At 37.3% G+C, this 25264-nt stretch overlaps 2 protein-coding genes across 3 annotated transcripts in view; one reads left to right on the top strand and one right to left on the bottom strand.

The window, feature by feature from the left end:
• The window catches only part of POLE2 (DNA polymerase epsilon 2, accessory subunit), a 32534-nt gene extending 24185 nt beyond the window's left edge, over positions 1–8349 (bottom strand). Inside the window, exons 1-5 of the mRNA XM_081289990.1 lie at positions 7500–8349; positions 4054–4154; positions 2227–2302; positions 409–486; positions 184–277 (exon numbers count right to left, since the gene is read on the bottom strand). Coding sequence (XP_081146116.1) covers positions 184–277; positions 409–486; positions 2227–2302; positions 4054–4154; positions 7500–7567 — 417 coding nt within the window. The 5' untranslated portion in view covers positions 7568–8349. The remainder of the gene's footprint in view (positions 1–183; positions 278–408; positions 487–2226; positions 2303–4053; positions 4155–7499) is intronic.
• Positions 8350–21741: 13392 nt separating this feature from the next.
• KLHDC1 (kelch domain containing 1) overlaps positions 21742–25264 on the top strand; it is a 48775-nt gene continuing 45252 nt past the window's right edge. The window contains exon 1 of one of the 2 annotated variants that reach the window (XM_081289986.1): positions 21742–21987. In XM_081289986.1, the coding sequence (XP_081146112.1) occupies positions 21892–21987 (96 nt within the window). In that variant the 5' untranslated portion in view covers positions 21742–21891. The remainder of the gene's footprint in view (positions 21988–25264) is intronic. The other variant, XM_081289987.1, reaches the window with a different exon arrangement.

The raw sequence follows: 25264 nt of genomic DNA, 5'->3' as shown, positions 1-25264 counted from the left end.
ACTACTTTTATCATCATTGCTAAGAGGAATATAGTCTCAATCTCAGTGAGCCCAATAATATTTTATTAAAAGACTAACTTTGCACTACAGAATTCCATCCTTAAAAAATTCCTGAGATTTTTCTGAAAGCAAAATTGGTCTTTTTTCTCCTCACATTACCAATGCTTCCGCCCTCCAACTTACCTGGTGCAAAATGGTGTATCGTTCACGATATAGCTCTGCTTTATCTCTTGCAGTTCCAAATAAATTTGGCGTAGGGTGGTTGGTCATTAATAGACTAGGAAAAAAAAAAGAATGACTTCTTTTACTGTCACAAAGATAGGCCAAAAGTGAAACATGAGATCACATACCTTTTGAAAAAAAATGCACATCCTAAATTAACTTAAAATCAATAGATGATATACTTACGGAAGAAATTTTTTTCTTTCCGAATTGTACAGAAAACGTGGAACATCAAAAGCTCCTATGATATTGAAAATATGCTCTCTGAAAAACATCCCACAAAACACAGAGCTCATTTACTAAAACATAAATATTCTAGGTAAACATAACTTGCATTATAATCCTGTATCATATATAGCAGATCTTTCACATTTTCTCAGTCCATAAACACAATTTCTTATAGTGTCACAAATAACCTGCTAGGGCTGGGGTTGTAGCTCAGTGGTAGAGCACTTGCCCAGTACATGTGAAGCACTGGGTTTAAGCTTTAGCACCGCATAAAAATAAATTAATTAAATAAAGGTTTATGTCCATCTACAGATAAAAAAAAATTTTTTTAAATAACATGGAGGATAGACATGTACAAATATGTCACAATGTATCCCACTATTATGTATAATTATAATGAACGAATAAAAATATTTAGAAAAAAGAAAAAGTTAACAGGGGTAAAGTTTTTAACTTGTACATTCTCCTTGGAAGAGACAAGGAAACATTCTCAATTATCTCAAGAAAAAAAAATTCTCAAGTTAATTTCTAATTAAGAATGTCATCTGGGCTGAGGTTGTAGCTCAGTGGTAGAGCACTTGCCTAGCACATGTGAGGCACTAGGTTCAATCCTTAGCACCACATAAAAATTAACAAATAAAATAAAGGCATGCTGTCCATACACAACTACAAAAAATTTTTTAAAAAAAAGAATGTCATCCATTGAAAGAACATTTGTACATAATAGACACATTTAAAATCTCTCCCTGTATCTACTTCTTTTATAAGCCACAATATATGAAGCATAAAAGAAGCATATGATTCACTTCCAACAATTTTTTAAATTTAGAAGATTATGTGGAAAGTGTCTAAGGAAGTTTTATAATAGAAAAATAACCCCCCCACACTGGCCATATCTTGAAATTTATATAGTGCTAGATAGAAAATCAATGAAATAACTTAATTTCAGACTCTGTTAATAATACAATGATGTTTAAATGAGGTTAAAAAAATTTATACCACCATTTCGTAAGTGTTCCCATCTAAAACATTATGTTTATCTCCCAAATTGAAAATGGTCAAACAAGGTTCACACCACCCTGGTATTAACAAGAGTAGCAAAAAAATCAGTAGAATTGAAGAAAATCTAAATTCCAAAAACAGCTCCACTATTTTCTCCACTATTTTCTATCACTCTTGGCATATTAGTTTCTTAATCTATGAAACTGAGAGCCTCTCTCATGCTTTGATATGATGACTTTCTGACAACTGCAGCTACAAAGACCTTTCACTCTTCAGTTTCCACTGGACTTCTAAACTGGTTGGTGACAGTACATAAAAAGCCTGACAGAAACAACAGATAACTTTATCGTAAACAATGGGTAATACCCATTTTAGATTGTAACCCTTGAACTTCAGTGTAATCATTTTCAATTTCTTTTTTCTTTCTTTCTCACTGTGGTACTAGGGGATAAACCCACAGCCTCAAGCATGGTAGGCAAGCGCTCTACCACTGAGCCACATCCTCAGCCTTTATTATTTTGTTTGAAATAGGGTCATGCTAAATTGCCTAGGCAAGCACTCTACCACTGAGCCACAATCCCAGCCCAGACTTATCTCTTAAAAAAAAATAGAATTAACAGCAGCTACCACTGTAAAAATGTTGGCCACTAATTATTTCCCCAAGAAAGTGATAAACTCAACAATAAATAAATACCTGTTGAACAAATTAAAAAAAAAAAAATAAGCACTCAAAAACACTTCCATTAGGGAGCAAAGTTCATTGTACCCACATACATAGTTTCATCAACAGACTGACTGCATTCCTGGACTGCGGTTTCCACTACAGATCGTTCAATCATGTTGGATGACACTGAAAAGAGAAGTTCAAAATCAATTTATATTTTTCACTTTTTTTTTTAAATTTGTGGTACTAAGTACTGAACCCTGGGGTGATCTACCACTGTACTAAAACCCCAGAACACAACTTTTTTTTTTCTTTTTAATTTTGAGATAGGGTCTCATAAGTTGCCAAGACCTGGAACTTGCAATGCTCCTACCTCAGCCTACCAAGTTGCTGGATTAGAGGCATATGCCACCATGCCAGGCTTCAATGTCAAATTTTAAGAAACAAGGAAGTATTTCTTCCTAGATAGCTGTTTAGCTAAAAATAACATCAAATACTAATACAGGAATTCTCATCATAGCTTTAGTATCCCTTATCCAAAATACTTGGGACCAGAAGTGTTTCAGATTTCTAATTTGGGGGGTTTTAGTATATCTGCATACACATAATGAGCCATATTGGGGATGGGATCTAAGTCTAAACATGAAATTCTTATACACCTTATACACATATCTTGTGATTATGACCTGTCACATGCAGGCATGAAATTTTCCTCTTAGGGTATCCTGTTGAACTCAAATAGTTTTGGATTTTGGAGCATTTCTGACTTGGATTAGTAATATAAGCTTACTTATAAAAACCATTTATGTAAGCCCCCAATTTTAAAAAGGTTACATTAGTATAACTTTATCACAATTTCTATTTCAGTAAGTATAATAGTAATAATAATGGCTGCTATTACTTAAGCAACTAGTTAATATATAGTATTATGCTTAGAACTTTACAAGCATTATTCTATTAGACAGATGTTCTGTAGCACTAATGTTAATATGCCTGCATCTTATAGATGAAGAAAGTACAACTTTGAAAAGTTGAGTAACCACCCAAGAATATAACTAGAGGGATAGAGAACAATGCAAACTCAGGCCTAATTCCAAAGTGGGCAGCCTTAACTATTACAGTATGTCTTCAGACAATATGCCATGTGTTATCTTAGGTTAATGAATTAATGCATGCCCTTTTTTATTTCTTATTTTGAGACAGGGTTGTGCTAAGTTGCTTGGACCTCACTAAGTTGCTGAGGCTGGTATAGAACTTGCAATCCTTCTGTCTCAGCCTCCCACAGGGATTACAGGCGTGCACCACCACGCTGGCTATAAAGAATTTTTTAAAGCAAAGGTATATTTAAAATCCTGCTTTTAGAAGTAAAAAAGCAGAAAATAACATTATTATAGGATTATTTTTATAGAATATAACATCATTATAGAATATGTAACTTGCTACCTAATAAAAAAGTCTCACTTCTTAACAACATGAAATGAGTCACACTTACTTCTATCCTTTAGGGCAATAAAACTGAACAATTTTTTTTCCCAAAGAGAAGGGCATTAATTTTTCCTTTATAGGCCCAGGCTAATGGTATCAGATAAAGAATTCAACCAAAAGATCTCTGAAAAAAGCAAGGGAGAGTTAGTCCTGCTTTACTTTTCTTTTTCCCCATTTAGGAGTACTTAACCTAAAAAGAAAAGATGGCCATGATAACTCCACCATGGGGGTGGCGGGTGGTGGTGGTGGTGGTGGTGGTAGGGTGTCTGTAAAGGATCCTAGGGAATATCTTGAGGTTACAACTGAACTAATTTGGGAAGAAATACCACCATGCATATCTCATAACACTGGAGAGTCTTACTACAGAATCCTCAACTATTTAAATGTAAAAATCTAACTGATAATATATAGCTATATTAACAATTTAGGAGTTATAAGAAAATGTTACTTACAGGGCTGCTTTTCAACTGCATCGATGATCTTTTCCAAGGTATCTTCAAGTTCCAATTCATTGGTTGATTGAAGAGCTTCTGTGAGGTACTTAATAGCTTCACTAAGAGAAGGAAAGAAGAGGCAGGTCACTGGTAATGAAAGGGTAAAAATGCTATACCAAAAAGCAGCACACATTCATCAATCTGGCATTAAATTAAGATTCACTCACTCCTCCCTTCAAGCAGTACTTACCTTTCCTGCACTTTCTGAACAAAACTATCCTTCTATCCCTTGCTAACAACAGTTCTTTTTTAAGAAAAATTTTTTAGTTGTACATGAACACAATACTTTTATTTTATTTATTTATTTATTATTTTACTTATTTTTATTTTATTTATTATTTTTTTTAATTTCATTTTTTTATTTTATATGGTGCTAAGATCTAACCCAGTACCTAACACAAGCTAGGCAAGCACTCTACCACTCAGCCTAGTTTTTTTTTTTTTTTTTTTTTGGGGGGGGGGGGATAAGGAATTGAACCCAGAGATGCTTAACCACTGAGCAACATCCCCAGTCCTTTTTAATTTTTCTTTTGAGATAGGGTCTCACTAAGTTGCTTAGGGCCTCACTAAGTTGCTGAAGCTGACTTTGAACTTGTGATCCTCCTGCATCAGCCTCCCAAGTCACTGACATAGATATGTGCCACCATACCTGGCAACATAACAGTTCTTAAAACCCCAAATCACATCCTTCCTCTAAAGCCTTTCTAGATCAGTCCACCCTACTGCAATCTCCCCTTCCTTTTGAAATTGTGAAAAATCACATGTATATACCCTTTAAGTTTGATATATCACAATAGCCTCATATTATTTATTACCTTACCTTTTTTTTTTTTTTAGTTGTAGTTGGATACAATACCTTTATTTTATTTATTTATTTTTATGTGGTACTGAGGTTCTAACCTAGGGCCACACGTGCTAGGTGAGCGCTCTACCACTGAGCCACAACCCCAGCCCTTATTACCTTACTTTTAAGGCAGGAATTTGTTTGCCTCAATTCAAATATCAGACACCATATCTGGAACATAATGAACATTTATATATGTAATTGATAATGCATTTTTTCAAAGTAAATTCCAATAATTTCATCATTGTTTTTAATTGTAAAATTATTTTAAAAAATAGGCTCCAAAAACTTTGGGTAAAACTTTATCACTCATACTGAGTGGTAAAGCACTTGCCTAGCATGTGCCAGGCCCTGAGTCGATCCCTAGCACTGCAAAAATAAGCAAATTTATATTTAAATTTATATTATATACAAAAATTATATTTGAATATAATCACAGAAGCAACTCCCATATTAAAATCATTGAATTCCTGATTTAAATACTAATCATGCTCAGCACCACCTGCTTAAACAATTAGCTAATTAAATACTATTCTGTATTTGTAGCACACGACTTAATACTTTACATCAATATTATTGTTATAATCATAATATTAATTGTTCTATGTTGGGTTGCTTATTGTTTCAAATGTGGATATCACATCTCTCCAATTATAGATAACTGATAATTGAGTTATAGATAACTTGAGAACTGAAACTGTCATCCTTTACCAATACTAAGCACACTTGAAGGTGGCCCATAAATATTTGCTGACTGACTCCCTAAAATCACAAATATTTTAAGGTGACAGCTCTTAAGGTAGACCAAAACCTGTAAAGTCATAGAGGTTCTGGCCCCTGCCATAGCTCATCAAGCTCTCTGTAGTTATCTTTGGCCTTCCTGGTGCTCTCTTGCTTCAGGGTTTTTATACAGCCATTTCCTCATCCTCTCTCTCCATCTAGTCAAATCCTGCCCATTCTTTAACACTCAACCCAAACCATTTCTTCAATGAAGCCCTTCCTTGATTCTAGAGCAATTTAAACAACTTGTCATACATTTGCATAGCACTTCTTTCCTGGAATCCTTTCACAAAGGAAATTAAATAAATTTAATGAAATTAAAATTAAAATTAATTTAATGAAACTAAATACTAAGCCATACCTGTGTTCCTGGCCCCCAGGAAATGTAGAGCACTTATTTGTTTTGGCCTCTAAGTTTTAAGGTAACTGGTTATGCAGCAATAGGTAATATACTCTCTTCCTCCACCCTAAAGCTCCACAATGTATTACCCCAGTTGCTCCAGCACAGTGCTTTGCAGCTAAAAGATTTAAGTGTATTTCTAACTTAATGAATGAAAAACAGCTTAATTTTAGGTCAAATTCCAAGTAAAAGAAAAGTTAATTGACCAATTGCTCATATTGATCAATTGCCAGAAAATGTTGTAAATCAACTGAACAGAATTCATTATTTTCTTGGAGGATATATTCACACTGGCTTTTGTTCACCACTAACACAAAACAATGTTATAATTATAAGTTCCACAAAACTGGGCTGGGATGTTGCTCAGGGGCAGAGTGCTTGCTAGCATGCATGAGACCCTGGAGTCCATACCTGAAACCGCTAAAAATAAATAAACATACAAACAAAAATCCAAAACAGAACAAAAAAAACTCTACATACATAACAGCAATCAAAACCTGATTCAGCAAGCATTTAAATATGTATAAAATTGTATTATAAAAACACAACGCAGATTTAATGAGCGCGATCTTGGATATAGTCATTCGATATGTTCTAAAAAACACATATGGTCAGGAAACCTGACTTTCTGAGACGTTATAAAGGGAATCTTACAAAGAATCCAAGTGGACACCTAAAAAATCCATTTAATTATACTGGAAATAATAAATAATCCAAAACTCCCATCCCGGGAGGGTTGAGAGGCCCACAGTTTCTGCAACAATATAAATTAGCAACTCCTGACATGCATGGTAGAGACCTCCCAGGTCTCTTTTTTTTTTTTCTGATTTGTTAGACATTATGGCATAATGCAATTCATTTCATATTACACATATAGAGTACAATTTTTCAAGACAATGGTTGTACACAAAGTATTTTCACACCATTCGTGTCTTATACATGTACATGATGTCTATCTCATTCCACCATCATTCCTACCTCCCAGGTCTCAAAATTTGAGGTCTCAGTAACTACGTGAAGTTGCTTTGTTGTGATTCGCCTCGGGCAGAGGCGGATACTTCCGCAGACTGAGAGGTGCCCAAATCCCAGTGCTAAAGGACTTCTCGGAGACAGATCGCTGCTTCTCAGGCTCAAGTGTGCAGGAACTCCTGGCCCCGCTAAGAAGAAACATTTGACTGCCCACGAACGTCGGGGAAACCTAGGAAAGCACTGCAGCCTCAAGATCATGCCAGATTGATCTAGCTTTTTTAAGGGTCTGTCATTTTAAGGTCAAACCTCCTCTTTGAGCGCTGGGGGCGCCGCGGCGTGTCCCGCTCCCCGGCGCCGCAGCCGAGCCCTGGATCTACCTTCTTACCAGGTCAGTTGCCCTGGCAGACTCACCCTCGGAGCAGCAAGCCACGCAGCTTAAAGGCTGAGAGCACCCGGCTCCGCACCCGTTCAGGCGCCATGATTAGGATTTGGCGCCACGGACGTGGCTCCGCCCCTTCCCCGGCGCGCCCCGCCCCCGGCGCACTTGGCGTAAATTTTTGCAACCACTGCCGGCTGACTTGTGGTTCCAGGCAGGCGGCAGCTTCAGATCTGTGGACTGACAATGGAGACCACTCTGCTCTCAACTACCGGGAGACTGAAGGGCTTGAGCGTCTGGTTGGGAACGTGCTTCCCTGTTGGCAATACTGCAGCATTGAGCTGCTCAGCACACTCGTTGGAGTCCTCCACCTTCCCTAATGGCGAAGCTTCCCGGACCCAAGGCTGTGAGAACTTCAGGGCAGGCCTGTGTCCTTTTCCCTACTTCATACAGGCCCTAGAAATATTCTGTGACGTCCGCAGTTTTTCCCAGCAAACTGTACAAGTCTCCATCACTCCCACCCACCCAGCTTTTTAGTCAAGGACTTCCTCTATGCTATGCCTTGAGCTCTCATAAGCACTTTAAGTGTATTAATTGATGTGCTGCTCACAACAGCAAATGAGCTGTGGGTTATTTATCCCACAACAGCCTCATTTTACGCACGAAATAACTGAGACACAAAGATTATAAATGGCTGGCTCAAGATGCAACATCCAACAAGTTGTGGAGCCATGATTTCATTGTTAAATCTGATTCCTGCAAGTGGGCTGCCTGTCTCCACACTTCAAAATGCTTGCTTTAATGAGCTGAATAAACCGCAGTGCTTATAAGTGAACTCGCAGCCTAATAAAACATGATGGTTTCTAAATAGCTGTATACAGTGATTTCCAGGGCATGTGGTTAAAAATCAATATATAAATATATGTACACACATATATGAAAAGAAGTGTGTGTGTGTGTTTATTTATACACTCACACACACATACATAGATGTTTTGCATTTCAAAACCTCTGAAAAGTTAAACTAGACTGAAAATAAAAGATTAACTGAAAACGGATGAAAGTGAAACCTTTCTTTATAGTGAGACTTTTGATTCATGTATGTGTTTTATATAGTCAAAAAAATAAAAATTAAAAAAGTAAACTTAAAATCGAAAGCATACTAAAACCCAAAAATATGCCCAAAAGTTCTTATATGTGTATTGGGGATTGAACCCAGAGCCTCAACCATGGTAGACAAGTGTTGCACAACTGAGCTAAACCTTAAGCCCTGGAAAAAGTGATTTTTATACACAGTATTCTCTGCATCTTTTGTGTGTGTGTATGCTACTAGGGATAAAACACTGGGTCTCACTTATGCTAGACAAGTGCTCCACTACTGAGCTATATCACCAGCCTTTTTTTATTTTGAGACAGGTTCTTAGCAAGTTACTTGGTCTGGTCTCCAACTTGTGATCCTCGGACCTCAGTTTTCCTACTCACTAGGATTACAGGTGTGCTCCACTGCACCCCATCTATGTATTTGTAACAAATAATAATAACATAAATAATAACAAAAGTTTCAAAAAAATGCAAAACAACTGGAACTTTTATGTAAAAAAGGATATTTAATATTTAATTGCCGGGGTCCTGCCCTAGCAGGGTCCAGGGAGTCCTGAAGGATGAGTGGCTTCGACGAAAAGATGAGACAGGAGTCGTTCCGTTGGAGCAATCTCCAGAGAGAGAGCTAATGCAGCTTTCTCTGGGTCATCTTTTATTACAATTTTTCTTGTCATTATAGATTCAGAATACATCATTGATTATATAATTTAAAACTTTGCCAAGACATGACATTTCCTTAACCATGATTGGGGGTACAAAAAAATGTAACATTAATTTACATTTTTCCAGGATATGACCTTTAGTTATTTAATTATTAAAAGTACAGAATCATTAATAAAATACGTCACTAATTTACATTTTTCAGATTTTCCCAAGATTTACTATTTTCCCCAAGATATGCTATTTTCTTATTAACTAATGCCAAACTACGTAACCAGACTCTAAGTCTCCTAACCAATCATTAACCTTTAAGTTTAAAGTACACTTGTACTTTATTTCTAATCTAAAATTCCCATCTAAAAATGTCCCCTTAAATCTTATACTTAAAACATCCTAAAGTTTATAAATCATTCTTAAAACATATCAGAAACCCATACAACTAAAAACTTAAGAATTTCTAAACTTAAGAATCTAAATAAACTAATATTTCTAACATTATTCTAAAACTGTGTCTTATAAAGCTATTTTAATTAATTCCTAAATTTATTCTCATAAAACTGGTTGAGCTGCTTTCTCAAAGAGTTTCTTTGTTTCTCAGTCAAGGTGCACTAGTTCTCATATCTTTATAATCTTTCTCAATAGAAAGTAAGTTCTAAACATCAATCCACTTTCCACCAATATTAACTATTCTCATCATATATCCCTATGTAAAGTAAAAAAGGGTTTATAAAAAGAGAAGAATATATCTTTACATGTTTTAACTTTCCTAAGTGTATAATATAACTTTCTTTAATCAAAAATGAGACTGCATGTGGTGAACTTTGTAAAATAAGCATAATGATTAGGTTTTCTAAGAGGCCGAAAATATGGGCTTGGGTTCTAGTTGATACAATCGATGTGGTGCCTAAAATTCTCATGACCTTTCAGAGAATGATTGTTGTCCATTATCAGATTTGTCCTCAATGTACTGAGATAGAAGAACAGCCTTCTACTTTGTCCTTGATATGCTGAGGGGTAGTAGAACAGCCTTCAAGGCATGAACTACCTGTTATGTTCTAGCCATCTGAAATTTAATTTGTTTGGCATTTAACATACTCATGCCTCCTGTCAGAAACATAAGCATGAAAATGAAAAGTCCCAATTACATAAAAAAGGGTCTCATGGTTTCGATTTCCCACCAACCAGCGCGGCTTTGCCAGCATTCATCCTCACTGTGACCCTGTCAAGACAGTGAGTGGGGGATCGCCTTCACCATTTAATAAAGGATATTTATTAAAAACAATGTTAATTCTTATTATTTGCCATAATTAGATTATGTTTTATAAAGTAGCCATCAATAACAAATTAGGGAATGCTGATTCATTGCTGCTAGAGAAAAAACAGGATTCTTTGGGCCTCTGGAGACATTTCATCCATTGATCCATACAGAGCCTTATTTTATGTGAGTTTGATTTAAAGACATCTTTAATATATATTATTGATTCATTAACATTGAGCTAAGTGCCAACAACACTATAACTCATACCTAAGGATGCTTATCTATCCCATACATTGTTTCCATAAGGCATATCACAGTCTTCTTGTAACTTGTAATACTAGACAGTATTTCAGCACTACACTGGGAAGCCATTTTAGCAGCAATATCACCTATAAAAATCACAAAAATGCAGAAACTCTGGCACTAAATACACTTCAAAAGGCTCAGTTGCTTATGGTAAAAGAAATGAAAAAAATAAAGCCAGAGCTGGGGCCTGGCTCAATGGCAAAGTACTTGCCTAGCATGTATGAGGCACTGAGTTCAATCCTTAGAACCACAAAACAAATAAAATAAAGGCATTCTGTCTATCTACAGATACAAACAGAAGAAAGAAAAAGAAAGTCATGCTGCCTTGTTCAGCCTCCAGTTAGGAACGTGCATGATAGACAACTCAAAAAAATTTTTTTTCTGCTCTGAGAATGTTCTCAAATGACCATGAAATAGTATTTATCAAAATAAATTATCTGAAACCAACATAAATATAGTTATCTCATACTAGACAAAGGTGCCAAAAACATACATTAGAGAAAAGATAGTCTCTTCAACAAATGGTGCTGGGAGAACTGCAAATCCATATGCAATAAAATGAAAATAAACCCCTATATCTCACCCTGCGCCTAAGAGAGGAAAAAGTAGGCCCAAATCTTCATCACATCAGATTAGGCCCCGACTTCCATAACAAGACTCCTAAAGCACAAGAAATAAAATCAAGAATTAATAAATGGTATGGACTCAAACTAAAAAGCTAAAGAAACAATCAAGGAGGTGAACAGAGAGCCTACATTTTGGGAGCAAATTTTTGTCACACATACATCAGTCAGATACAGTCAGATACAGGATATATAAAGAACTCAAAAAACTTAAAACCCTCAAAACAAGCAACCCAATTAATAAATAGTTATTAAGTGTCTATTAGACACTTCTCAGAAGAAGATATATATTCGATCAACAAATATATGAAAAAATGTTCAACATCTCTAGTAATAGAGAAATGCAAATCAAAAGTACTCTAAGGTTTTATCTCACACCAGTCAGAATGGCAGTTATCAAGAATACAAACAACAATAAATGTTGGTGTGGAGGTGGGGGAAAAGGCACACTCATACATTGTTGGTGGGATTGCAAATTTGTGCAACCAATCTGGAAAGCAGTATGGAGATTCCTTTAAAAACTTGGAAGTGCAACCACCATTTGACCCACTCCTTGGTCTATACCCAAAAGATTTAAAATCAGCTTACTATAGTAATGCAGCCACCATCAATGTTCATAGCACCTAAATTCACAATTGGAAACTAAAACTGTGGAAGCAACCTAGATGCCCTCAGTAGATGAATGGATAAAGAAACTGTGGTATATATTCACAATGGAATATTACTCAGCATTAAAAGAGAATAAAATCATGGCATTTGCAGTTAAATGAATGGAGAATATCATGCTAAATGAAGTAAGCCAATCCTTAAAAGCCAAAGGCCAAATGTTCTCTCTGATAAGTGGATGCTGATGCAAAACAGGGAGGTGGGAGAGCATGGGGAAAATGGAGGAACTTTATTGGGCAAAGGAGAGGGGTCATGGGGGCAGGGAAAATAGTGGAATGAGATGGGTACATGTAAGACTGCACATAGGGTGTGATGCTATATCATGTACAACCAGAGAAATGAAAAGTTATGCTGCAATTGTGTACCAGAATCAAAATGCATTTTGCTGTCATATATACCTAATTAAAATAAATTTTAAAAATAATTTAAGAGTTACAAATAAATTTCAGTGAATTGGTGAATTTGCAAACGTTGAGTGCACAAATAAGGAAAATTGGCTTTATTTGCTTAACCACTAGAAGGATAAACAAGAATCAAATGGTTACCAGTAGGCAGGAAGGTGGAGGAAACAGAGATATAAAAGATAAAACCATTAGGTTAAATGATTCAGGAACAGGACATTTGCACAGTCCCAAGGTATCACCCTATAGATTACTTGATAGTCACAATGGGGAAACAGTACTATCACAATGGAATGTTAATCAAGGTGTTACCACCTTAACCAAGTGTGAAACTTGGCATCACACACAGTGGAATAATTTGACATCATGCCCCTATTATAATGCAATATGACACATACAGAATCACCTGTAAAATATTCTTGCCAAAATTGTTAACTCAATGGAATCAAGGCCAGATCTAACTTCTAGTTTAAGGAAATTCAGAGGAGAATGAACAAGCCAAATTACACCAAGAGGAAACAATCAGACACATCCAAAAAGTAGAATAATCTAAAAGCCAACTGGTTTGTTCTCCTCTAAGTTAGTGTCATGGGAGGAACCAGGCAGAAGAACTGACCCAGACTGTGCTAGCCACCCTCTTAAGACAGCCCCCAGTGATTTTCGCTTTCTGATATTCAGATCTTGTGCACTCCCTCCCACAGGGGCCTGACCTATGCAACCAATAGGATTTTGTGGACAAGATAGATAAAACTTCCAAAGTCAGGTCACAGAAGATGCAACTACTTCAGCTTTGCTCCCTCTTAGGTCACTATCTTGGGGAAGCAGTTGCCTTTAAGCAAGTCGGTGAAAAGATCCATGTTAAGAAATCAAGAGATACCTCTTAAGTATCTCTAAACCAGTCTATGTCTCTCTTTCTCTCCATGGCCAACAGCCAGCACCAAATTGTCATCTGTATGCCAGTGTGCATGAGCAATTTTGGAAGCTTATCTTCCAGCCTGAGTGAAGTTTTCAGATGACCACTGTCTTGAGCAGTTAATAAATCATTGCTTTGAGCCGAATGTTCTCTCTGCCAAGTGGATGCTGATCCATAATGTGGGGGGGGGGGAGCGGCGTATGGGAAAAATGGAGAAACTTTGATTGGGCAAAGCGGGGGAGGGGAGGGAGCATGGGGGCAGGAAAGATGGTGGAATCATTACCCCAGGTGCGTGTATGACTGCACATATGGTGGGATGCTACACTGTGTACAACCAGAGAAATGAAAAGTTGTGCATCAATTGTGTACAAAGAATCAAAATGCATTCTGCTGTCGTGTATACCTAATTAGAATAAATAAATAAATTAATTTTAAAAATCAATCAATCATTGCTTTGAACTAAGTGAAACCTGGACAGTGAGCCCGCTTTGGGGAACACCGTGGTACAAGGATGCCAGGGGAACGCCCATTTGCAGCTTGACTCCTGTTGATAGAAAAGTTCTGTGCTTCCTTGAAGGTCTCCTACCATTTCCATATGCTTTCCCTTCTCTCTCCGTTTCTCTCCTATAAGAGGCTATGAGGGGCAAGGGGGAGGGGAAAAAAAAGGGAGAGAATTGAACAACAGCAGGGGAGATAGAGAGGGAAGATGGGAGGGGAGGGGAGGGGAGGGGGGATAGTAGGGGTTAGGAAAGGTAGCAGAATACAACAGACACTAATATGGCATTATGTAAAAATGTGAATATGTAACAGATGTGATTCTGCAATCTATATTTGGGGTGAAAATGGGAGTTCAAAACACAATTTGAGTCTAATGTATGAAAGATGATATATCATGAGCTATGTAATGCTTTAAATAATCAATAAAAAATTAAAAAAAAAAAAGTTCTGTGCTTGTCATGCAATTCTCTAGTTCAAAAGCCTTGATCTCAAATCCCAGCTGCCAGTAGATAGAAGAGATGGGTGTGGGTGTAACCTGCTGAGCCCCAACTGTGTTGTTTTTCTTAACTTCATCCTGTTTACCTCAAGAAGTTTTTCACACTGAAACCCTTTAATGCCCATACCTATGAATTAAACTTGTGGGTTTTCATTCCCCTGGTTAGATCCAGTCTCAATCAGAGCTGGATTATCCTACCAGCCCCAGACCCTCACCCCTTGCTTTTCACTTGTTTCCATGTATTTGTCTTTATTTCTTAAATTTCTCATTCCTTTAATATTTCTAATCCAACTCACCACCCTAGTTCAGGGAAACTGAGTTAACATCGCACCGGTTGTGATAGGCTACAACAACCCTTGCCAAAATTGTGACTACAACCTTTGTGGGAGAGGAGAGATTAAAACCAGCCACACTGTTTCCAAATTCCTGACCCACAGAAATTGTGTGAGATAATAAAGTTCTATTGTTTAAGTCTCTAAATTTTAGGCTAATGTGTAACACAGCAATAGATAATACATGATTTTAAAAATACTTAATAATCAAATGCACTATATAAACTATGACTGGAACCCAGTTTGAAATTAAAAAAAAAAAAAACAGCTCTAAAAGTTGTTTTATAGTGCAATTCAGGAACCTTGTCTATGAACTGGATATCAGATTATATTAAGGAATAGCTTAATTTTGTTAGCTATGATATGTAAGTGAAGATCCCTGTTTTTAGGAAATGCATATTGAAGTGTAATATCATACCTACCACTCTCAAATAATTCAACAAAATGAAAAATATGGACACACCTAAAGCTAGTATGGCAATATCAGCAATCATTTCAGTAGAGGATACATAGGTATTCCTTGAACAGTTTTTTCAACTTTTCTGTATGTTTGATAGATTTCATGGGTTTTATTTGTTTAGATGGACATCTTCCTGTATTGCTCAGACTAACCTTGAACTGGAGATCCTTTTGCCTCAGCCCTCTTAGTAGTTGGAATTACATACATGTGCTACCATGCCTGGCTGATAGATTTCATATAAAAAATTGAAGAGGAAAAAAAATGATCACAATTGCCCAACGTCTTATCACAGTCTGACAGTGATTCCATTTGTCCCATAAATTTTCAGCTTCTTCCTATGGTTCCTTCACATACAAGTTCACAAAGTCCTAATACTTCAATAAACAACCATATGCTGATGATTTCAAAATTCCCATATCTAATCCTCATCCCTTGACTTCAAAACTAACTCTTTATGCCCCCATGAACTCACTGGCTGTCATCACTCCCAAACCTGTTCCTCTTCCGTGTTCAGCAGCCTAGTGAAGTGTTCCACCCAGCTTCTACCCAGTGACCAATCTAGTATATAAGGTACCACCTTTCAGTCCTTTCTGTTCTTCCTCCTTCATAAACCAATAAGTGACCGGGTCCCTGCAGTTCTACCTTTTAAGTATCTCTCAAACCCATCCATGTCTTTCTCGGAATTTCCAGGGTGAGGGCCTTCACTTGAGACATCACCCTCTCTAGCCAGGCACAACTGACCCACTAACTTGCCTCTTTGCCTCCAATATTGCCATTAGAATAAATTTCTAAAATGTATTTTTTAACCATGTCATTTCCCAACTTAAAATGCTTTAAAGTCTCACTATATTGGAATAAGGTGAACAAGTCATCTCTCTCTTCCTCTCCTATTCCTTTTCTAGGAGCACTTCTCTCCCTCTTTCTTCCACTATCCTGAACAACATCCATTCATTCTTTACTTCTTAGCTTAGATTTTATTTCCTCTCAGGAACTCCCCAAAATATGAGTTAAGAGTCCTCTACTGTAGCCCCAAGCCACCCTGAACTTTTGGGGGGGTGTACTTACTGCACAGTTTGGTAACTGTCTGTTTATAATTTACATCCTTCACTACAGACTTTAAGGTCCAGGAGGACAAGTGCTCCATTTCAAAAATGCAATACTTAGGCTAGGGGCAGTGGTATGTGCATGTAGTCCTGCTGTGGTGTGAAATGACAAATACAATCAATAAGAGTGTAAGTTATAGGTTATAGGTGAGTAAAAAATATAGATTATAGATATAGAATTTGATAAGTGAGTTAAGATAATTATAAAGCAAGAACTGTCATAGACAGGCCTAGGACTCCATTCTGCTACCTTCTATAAAAAAAACTGTTACAAGAGCTGTTTCTGAGAAACTGAAATGAAAGCTGTTTTCTTATAATAGATTGATTTCTGTACTTTGTACCCCACAAAGTGTACTCAATCCAGGATATGGTGGTCTTGGTGACTCAAGACTTTGAAGTTGATTCTTGCCCCCCACTAACCATCTGCTCAAACTTAGGATACAATTGTTTAACACCTGCTCAAACCCAAGATGCAATTGTGAGTTGCTGTGCTAATTGCTGTCTTAAAAATTCTATGATTGACTTGCTTGAATGATGCTAAGGAAAGTCCCTGAGCTGTGGTTTTTGTCCTTAAATTCCCAAGACACAAGCCAGGAAATGGCTGTTCTCCCATAGAACTTCAGTCTCTATGGGTGGGCGACAGTCCCTGGCCAGGTAAATTAAGCTCTGTTTGATCTGAATTTGGACATAGAGTATTTTCTGAAGTGGCTTCTCATAATAGTCCTAGCTACTTAGGAGGCTGACACAGGAGGATTGCTTGGGCCCAGGGGTTCATCATCAGCCTGTGTAACATAAGCAAGACCCTGCTTCTTAAGAAACAAGAATGCAATACCAATATTACTAGTAACAATAAATGATGGAATGAGGAGATACATATACATGTTACATATATATGTGTGATTGTATCTATCTGAGTTATAGTTGATATTAAGAAAAATGTACAAATCTGAAGTATCAAATTCAATCATTTTTATAAAAATATACATCTATGTAACTATTACCATCTCAATCAAGATATAGAACATCCCTCCAGAATGTCCCTTGTAGTCTTTTCTATCAATTTAAAGTTTGTATCCCCAAATAACCACTTTTCTGCTATTACTTTAGACTAGTTTTATGTATTTTAGATTTCATATAAATCACATAGCAAATAGTCTTTTGTGTCTGGTTTCTTTCACTAACTTAATATATATTAGTTGTATTAGTTCCTCCCTGTTATTACATGCACGTTTCAGTAGATTTTCTTCCTTTTTATTTTTGAGCTGCATATCATTGTATAAATATATACAATTTGTTTATCTATTCACTTAAACAATGAAAATATAGGGTCTTTCCACTTTGGGGCTATTATTTGTATAAGTCATTTTGTGGATACATATAATTTTAATTTTCTTTTTTAAAAATATTTTTAGCTATAGATAGACACAATATCTTTGTTTATTTTTTTATGTGGTCCTGAGAATCAAACCCAGTGCCTGACACATGCTAGACAAGCATCAACCACTGAGTCACAACCACAGCCCTAAATTTTCTTGAGTAAATTGTAGTAGTAAAATATCTGGGTCATGGAGTACATATGACAAATTATACATATATTTTTACCTTATAATATTTAGTTATATACTTTAAGAAACTACAAACATTTTCTCATTTTTACTCCATTAGCAGTGTATGAGAGTTCTAGTTGTTCTGTATCCTCACCCGTATTTGGTGTTATCAATCTTTTTAGTCATTCTAATAAAAGTATACAGGTATCTCATTGTGGTTTCATCAATTACCTTTCACTTGTGAAATTAATGGTAAATTCTCAGTTCTCATCTTATTTGATCTCTGCAAGGTTGCTGACCCTCTTGATCTTATTACAACAGTCTCTTTCCTCATTTCAATAGTACTATATTTTCCTGACTGTCCATCACTGTAGTTGATTCTTCTCATCTTCTTTTCTTCTTTCTTCCACTGAAATGTTGGAATTCCCAGTCATCTCACTCAATATACTCTTATCCATGTTCACAGCTCCCACAAACTTGTCTGTACAATGATAAACCCAACATCTCCATCTCTAAGCAAAACTGCTAAAAAGCTCCAGACCAACATACCTATCTACCAGGTAGACATTTCCACGTATACATTCCAAAACTAAAGTCAGTATTTTATGTATGCTAAGAATAGCACTGCTACCCACCAGGGACCAAACTGAAAAACCAAAAATACCCTGACTTCATCCACTCTCTTGCTCTAGAAGACAGAGCTAATGAAAGCCATAGATCTCCTCTCTGAAAGCTAGATAAAATCTATGAATCTTTAAACACACACACACACACACACACACTTTATTTACTGGTTCTGAAGCCTCTCTATGGAGTTTCAAAGTCCATACATCAGGGTAAGAGATGCTGCTCTATCAATAGCCTGTCGATGCTGTCTCCTCGACATTGTTATAACCAGCTACTATTTTCATCTACAGTGTTATAACCTTTGGTTCAAAATTTCTTCTGAGAAACTGATATGACTCCATTTTTGAGAAACCAGCCTCCGCTTCAGATCAAAGCCTGTTCAAGGAAGGGGGTGTGACCCTTGTCCTTGGAAAAACCCACAGAGCACTCCTAGGCAGATAGCCACCCTGCTGAGTTGTTTGTCTGCAAATAACAGAAGAGGTGACTCAGGCCAGGTGAGGACCCATAGCAATCCCCTAGCAACCACCAATCAGCATGAGAGAGAAAATACCTGGGATGCCAGATGACCCCCCCACTAGTTTATGATGGTTGATGACATGTTGGGAAACCATGTAGTTTAGCACATACACCCCTCGAGGCTTAAACCAATTAGTTCAAATGAATCCCCCTCTTGTACTAACCAATCACCTCTACCCAACTTGTTCCCACCAGTGAATGTGCTAATCAATGTTAAGAGTTGTTGTTTGATTTTCCCTCGGTGTGAAATGATTTGCTGTGTGATGCTGTGAGGCATAGAGTATACCAAAAAAACCTATAAATCCTCACTGAACAAAGGACCAGGTCTCATTCCCTGGGACCGATGCACCGGGAACAGTAGTGAGTGAGTCCAAGCTTGAGCTTGCAATAAAGACTATTGTGTGATTGCATCAGATTCGGCTCCTGGATGTCTATTGGGGTCCCCCGAATTGAATCTGGCATTACACTACTCTGGTAAGCCAGAATATATCTAGTCCAAGGGACTTAGTAAGCACCTAATAATGAATAAGCACTGTGTTTTTGCTAAAGATATATCACTGAACATGAAACAGAAAATCTCTTCTCTCGGGCAGCTTATAATACATCGGGGAATATAACATATATAATTATAGGTAGAGAAGTGTGCTATGAAGTTTAGGGTTCTATGGGAGGATGTAACAGGTGGACCTAACCTACATAATGAAGATCTCCAATGATGTTTAAATTGAGAATTGAAGAATGAATTATCTAAGTGAAGATACTCTGAAATATACTTTAAATAAAAAAAGAAAATTTTATATTTAAAATGATACTTGGACTTCTATTTCTAGCAATATGGCCAGACTAGATATCCTGAATTAATCCCCATTCTTAAAAAATGTACTATTTTTAATCAAACATAAAAATAAATGTTAAAAAAGCATCAACTGAGTCAGCTGTAGTGCCATGTGCCTATAATCCCAGTAACTCAGGTGGCTGAGGCAGGAAAGTCAAAAGTTTCAGGGGAACCTAAACAACTTAGCAAGACCTTGTCTCAAATGAAGTAAAAAGGGCTAGCGTGCCAGGTGCAGTGGTGCTCACTTGTCTTCCCTGTGGCTCAGGAGGCTAAGGCAGGAGCATCTTAAATTCAAAGCCAGCTTCATCAACTTAGGGAGGCCCTAAACAACTTAGTAAGACCCTGTCTCAAAAAAAATAAAAATAAAAATGGATGGTGACATGGCTCAATGGTTACCCGCCCAGGGCTCAATCCCTAGTTCCTAAAAAAAGAGGGGTGCTAGAAGTGTGGCTCAGTAGTAGTTCAGGACCTTTGGATTCAATCACCAGTAAAACACACACACACACACACAATCAATAGGCTAACAAAAGATTACCCTGAAAAAGAAAAGGAACAAAAATCTTATTAAAAATGGGAGGGGCTCGGACTGTAGCTCAGTGGCACAGAGCGCTTGCCTTGCATGTGTGAGGCACTGGGTTCCATCCTCAGCATCACATAAAAATAAACAAAATAATGGCATGCTGTCCATCTACAACAAGAAAATTTTTTTAATTTTAAAAAAAGGGAAATCAGAAGGTAAGCAACGTATAAAAACTGACGTTTCCCTTAATATCACAGACACAAATGCTGAAACTGCATTCATTTATATTATACTCCCTCAAGGAGTACAGACAATAGGAAACAAATTGAAGAGTTATTCAAGGTATGAAATCAAACAGAAAAGTCCTTGCATAAAGCTGAAAATCCAAGGGCTTCACTGAGCTACTACTTCTAGCATATCATTTTAGCAAAGCGCCACAATTTTAGCAATATACTCTGTTGGGAAGGTTATGAGAAACAGTCACTCTCATATATTGCTGGTGAAAGTATAATTCCTATGAGGCAACTTCAGCAACATCTAGCAAAATCATATATGCTTTTATTCTCTGACCCAGCAATTCCACTTCCAGAACTCTATTCCAAAAACATATTTGTAAAACTACAAAAAAACATGTACATAATGTTCTTCAGGCAAAATTATTTGTGATAACAAAAAAACTGGGAATAAATGACGTCCATAAATAAGGACTTGATTGAAAAAATCATGACACAGCCACTCAAAATAGTGCTATGAAACAATCAAAAGGATTGGGGAAGATCACAATACACGGATATGGAACAATATAACGTTTATTGGAGAACAGGTTACCGAGTTGTGTATATAGTATGCTTCCTTCTGTGTAAGAAAAAGGGGAAATATTTGCGTCTCTGCACATGTTTACTTCTATTGCTAAATGAAATAATGGAAAGTATCACCAAGCCTTCTACTGTGATGCAGCATGAAGTGTTCTTGGAAAAAAAAAAAAAAAACCAGACCCAGACGCTAAAGCTTTTAGATCAACCTTCCAGTCTAAGAAAAATAAGCAGGACGAAAGCACACGTTAATGAGAAACCACACTTAGGTATAGGAAAACTAACCCATTTCACAAATAAGTGCCACAAGAGAGAAGAGATAGTAACTGTTCAAGATTAACAAAGATATCGGAAAAAATCTTGAGACACAACGACCAAATATAACCTGCTACAACCAACTGCACAAAGACATTTTGAGAAAAATCAAGGAATCTGACTATGAAACGTAAGCTGGATGAGACTGAATTGCCAAAACACCTCAAGTGGAAAGAAATCTGCCTGTTCCTTTTCCGGGGAAGCTAAGGCCTCTTCCTCACTGCTAAGAACCAAGGCATCCCTCACTGGCCACTCCACCCTTGGCGCGGCCTCGTGAGCGAGTCCGCTGCGGGACGGCGCAGACGCACTGGTTCGCCTTCCCACCAATCTCGACCCTCGACGCGTTCCGTTCGTGCGTGCAGCAATCCGGACCCGAGGAGAGGCAGCGCGGTGGGCAGGGGCTGCGGCACGCCGAGTAGTGGGCCAGCAACGGCGTGGATGGCGGACTCGCAGCTGTTCTGCGTGGCCGAGGAGCGCAGCGGCCACTGCGCGGTGGTGGACGGAAACTTCCTCTACGTGTGGGGGGGCTACGTGGTAAGGGGAAGAGGCGGGACGGGGCGGACTCGCGCAGGGAGCCCGCACGGCCTCTCGGGCCGAAGGGGCGCTGAGCTCCCGCCCACACCCGCTCCCTAGGTGGGGTGCGTCCCGGGCCTGGGGCCAGGCGCCCCTGCGCCCGCCCCACTCCGCCTCCCGCCGCCCTCCCAGCCGCGCCAGGCGCGACGCCGGCCCGCCGTCGCCTCCACTGCTAAAACCTTCAAACCCCGGTCCACGCCCTCCCTCCCCTCCCCCAGCTGTCCAGTAACCCCCGGTTTGTCCAATACAGTTACAGCGAGATTAGTTACCTTTAAATACCCGCGCAGAATTGAAAAGACCGTGGGCGCCGTTCTGTATTGTTTTATGTTTCCAATTTCCACGGTGCGTTTCGAAATAAAATATAGAAATCGCTGAAGCAGCTAAATATTTCTAGGTTATTTTGGCGGCGTTTCTTTGCCAAGGGATAATTACAAATATTTGTATTTTTTTCTGGATTTTCAAAATAGACTTTATTAGCAACAATATGCTAAAGTATTATGGTTGAAAATTCTTATTACCATGGAGGTTGGAATGTGTGTGTGTGTGTGTGTGTGTGTGTGTTTTGTTTCTATAATCTAGGATTATAGCAAGAATTGTAAAACTGGAAAACAATTCAGGAATATATGCCATCTTGTTAGATTACAGATCAAAAATAAAGCCATCTGGAAGCTCTGCTGAAAATAGAATCTACATTTTCTGACTGACTGAATACTATTGTGTGACAGACCTGTAACATGACTGAGGAGCACTGAAATAAAGTACATGCTATGCATGTTAATAATTCTCACATCCAAGTGGGTTTTATTGTTTGTGTGTTTATTCTTACTTTAGTGTAGTATCAGAAAAATTAGAATTAATCTTTGAGTGTCTACTATATCTGGCATGGTGCTAGGAATTTTTATGTCCCTAATCTTACATGATCCTCACTACAACCCTGTAAAGTAATTAATATCTTCATTTTATAAATAAGGACAGAGACACAATGGGAATAAGTCACTTTAATGGCCTTTTGACCTCAAGGACGGCAGATTATGAAAATACCCAGACTGTATTTAATACGCTAATATTAATTGATTATGCCATACTGTTTAATATTTTCATCTTTTTTTGTTTTTGGTACTAGGAATTGAACCCGGGTCACTTAACCACTGAACCACATTCCCAGCCCATTTTATTTTAAGACAAGGTCTTGCTAAATTGCTGAGGCTGGCTTTCAACCCGTGATCCTCATGCCTCAGCCTCCTGAGCCACGGGGATTGCAGGCCTCCACTATTTGTTCTTGATGAAAAAATAGTCAAGATGTAATGATGGCTGTTGCACAAGAAGTGTTTTGGTTGAGTTCTGCCACTTGAGACACTTGTAGAGGTGTCAAATTTCATCTGCTATTTGTAATAAGTAAAAAAATTTCACTTAATCTTATATAGATTTGCTTTAAACTCATGAATGAAATGTCTCATATCAATGTAGAATGCTTTGAGGCCCATAATGACATGTGTAAATTTTTACATCTTAGTTTAATCTTGAAAATTGTGTAATTGATAATATTAATTCCGTTCATATAATAATTCAGTTTTTGTTCCTGAATTGAAATACTTCCTTTCATGCTCTTATCCAATAAGCAGAGATGCTATTAGAACCACCCTGGATAATATAAGACAAATTTAGATCCACAGTGTACTACTTTTTAAATTCCAGATATCATTAACAGTTAAACCATTTCTAGTTGTAAGTGAAAGGAAAAGAGGGTAGGAAGCAAAAAAGAAGATAGTATATCATAAGAAAAAGTATTTATCCTTCAACAACAGTTTGAGAGTAGCCTTCGCACAAAGAGCTAAAAGTCCCTGCATCTGGAAGTATTTTAATTGTAAGTTGTTTTTTGATCAAATGAGTCTACATTTGTGTGTAACAATCATACTTTTCCTCCTCATTAACACAATGTTTTTTTTTCACAATGTTAAAATCAACAAACATATGTCCTAGAAGTCACAGATATACATCTAAACTACTTATTGTCCTACTATGAACAGATTTTAAAAAACAATGTATCTGAAAACACCTCTGGAGGTAAGAGTAGTACCAAAAAAAAGTAAATGTTAAATCCTAATTGGTGCCAGTACACTCTCTTGCTTAGTTCTAGATCTTCCACAGTACTGAAATTCATACAAAATTGAATGCTACTACTAGGAACATTTAAAGTTGTAATTTCCCCAAATTTTGGGAAAAAAAAAGGTACGTCTATGTAAGCTGTGTTCTTCTTACAACCTTAATAATTTAAATAGTTCTTTTTCCTAACAATTGATATTAATACATTTTGCTCTGAACTTATAGAAAAATCTGCTTAAATAGGGTTACAGATTTCTGTTTTGTAAATCTATTTAGAAGGAGAATCAATTTAGAAAATGTTTGATAAGAATGAAGGTAGGAAATACTATAGTAATTAAGTTAGTGGCCCTGATACAAAAGAAAAATCACTATAGGATGGGAAACAAATTACATAAATAGCCAAGCATATAAAACTTATTTTGTACTTAAAAGGAAGTATTTCAAATATGGAAAAACATTCACTTGTGTAACAAATGGTCCTAGGATAACTGGAGAAGAATGATATTTGAGTCTTAGGATTGATCAGTTAAATAAAGAAAAATTAAACCACAAAAAGAGAGGAATATATGACTATTGCAAAATCCTGAGTTGGAAAAAGAAAATCTGAGTTTGGGGAAAAAAAAAAAACTATAAAGAGATATTGGCAGATCAGCTTGAAAAAATTTAAAATTGATTTTTTCTTTCTAGAACAGAAGACTGAACACAGGAGCATGTTACTACTGAGCCACATCCCCAGTCCTTTTTATTATTTGTTTATTTTAAATATTTATTCTTAAGTTTTAGGTGGACACAATTTTCATTTTACATTTATGTGGTGCTGAGGATCGAACCCAGTGCCTAGGCGAGCATTCTACCACTGAGCCACAACCCCAGCCCCCCTTTTTATTATTTATTTTGAGACAGAGTTTCAATGAGTTGCTCGGGGATTCACTAAGTTGCTGCAGCTGACTTTGAATTTGGCAGTCCTCCTGCCTCAACCTTCTGAGCCCCTAAGATTATAGGTGTGCACCAACACAGGACCCAGCTTAAAAATTGATTTATAAACTCCACAAAATAAGGCAAATGACAAATGAGAAAATATTTGCAACCTGTATGATAGATAGGTCCTATAAAAAATAAAGAGCAGTATCCCCAT

The sequence above is a fragment of the Spermophilus citellus genome, assembly GCF_964194105.1.
Source record: "Spermophilus citellus genome assembly, chromosome: 4".
In the NCBI taxonomy this organism is placed as follows: domain Eukaryota; kingdom Metazoa; phylum Chordata; class Mammalia; order Rodentia; family Sciuridae; genus Spermophilus; species Spermophilus citellus.
Note: the sequence above shows the minus strand (reverse complement) of the source record. Positions and strands in the feature narration are given on the sequence as shown.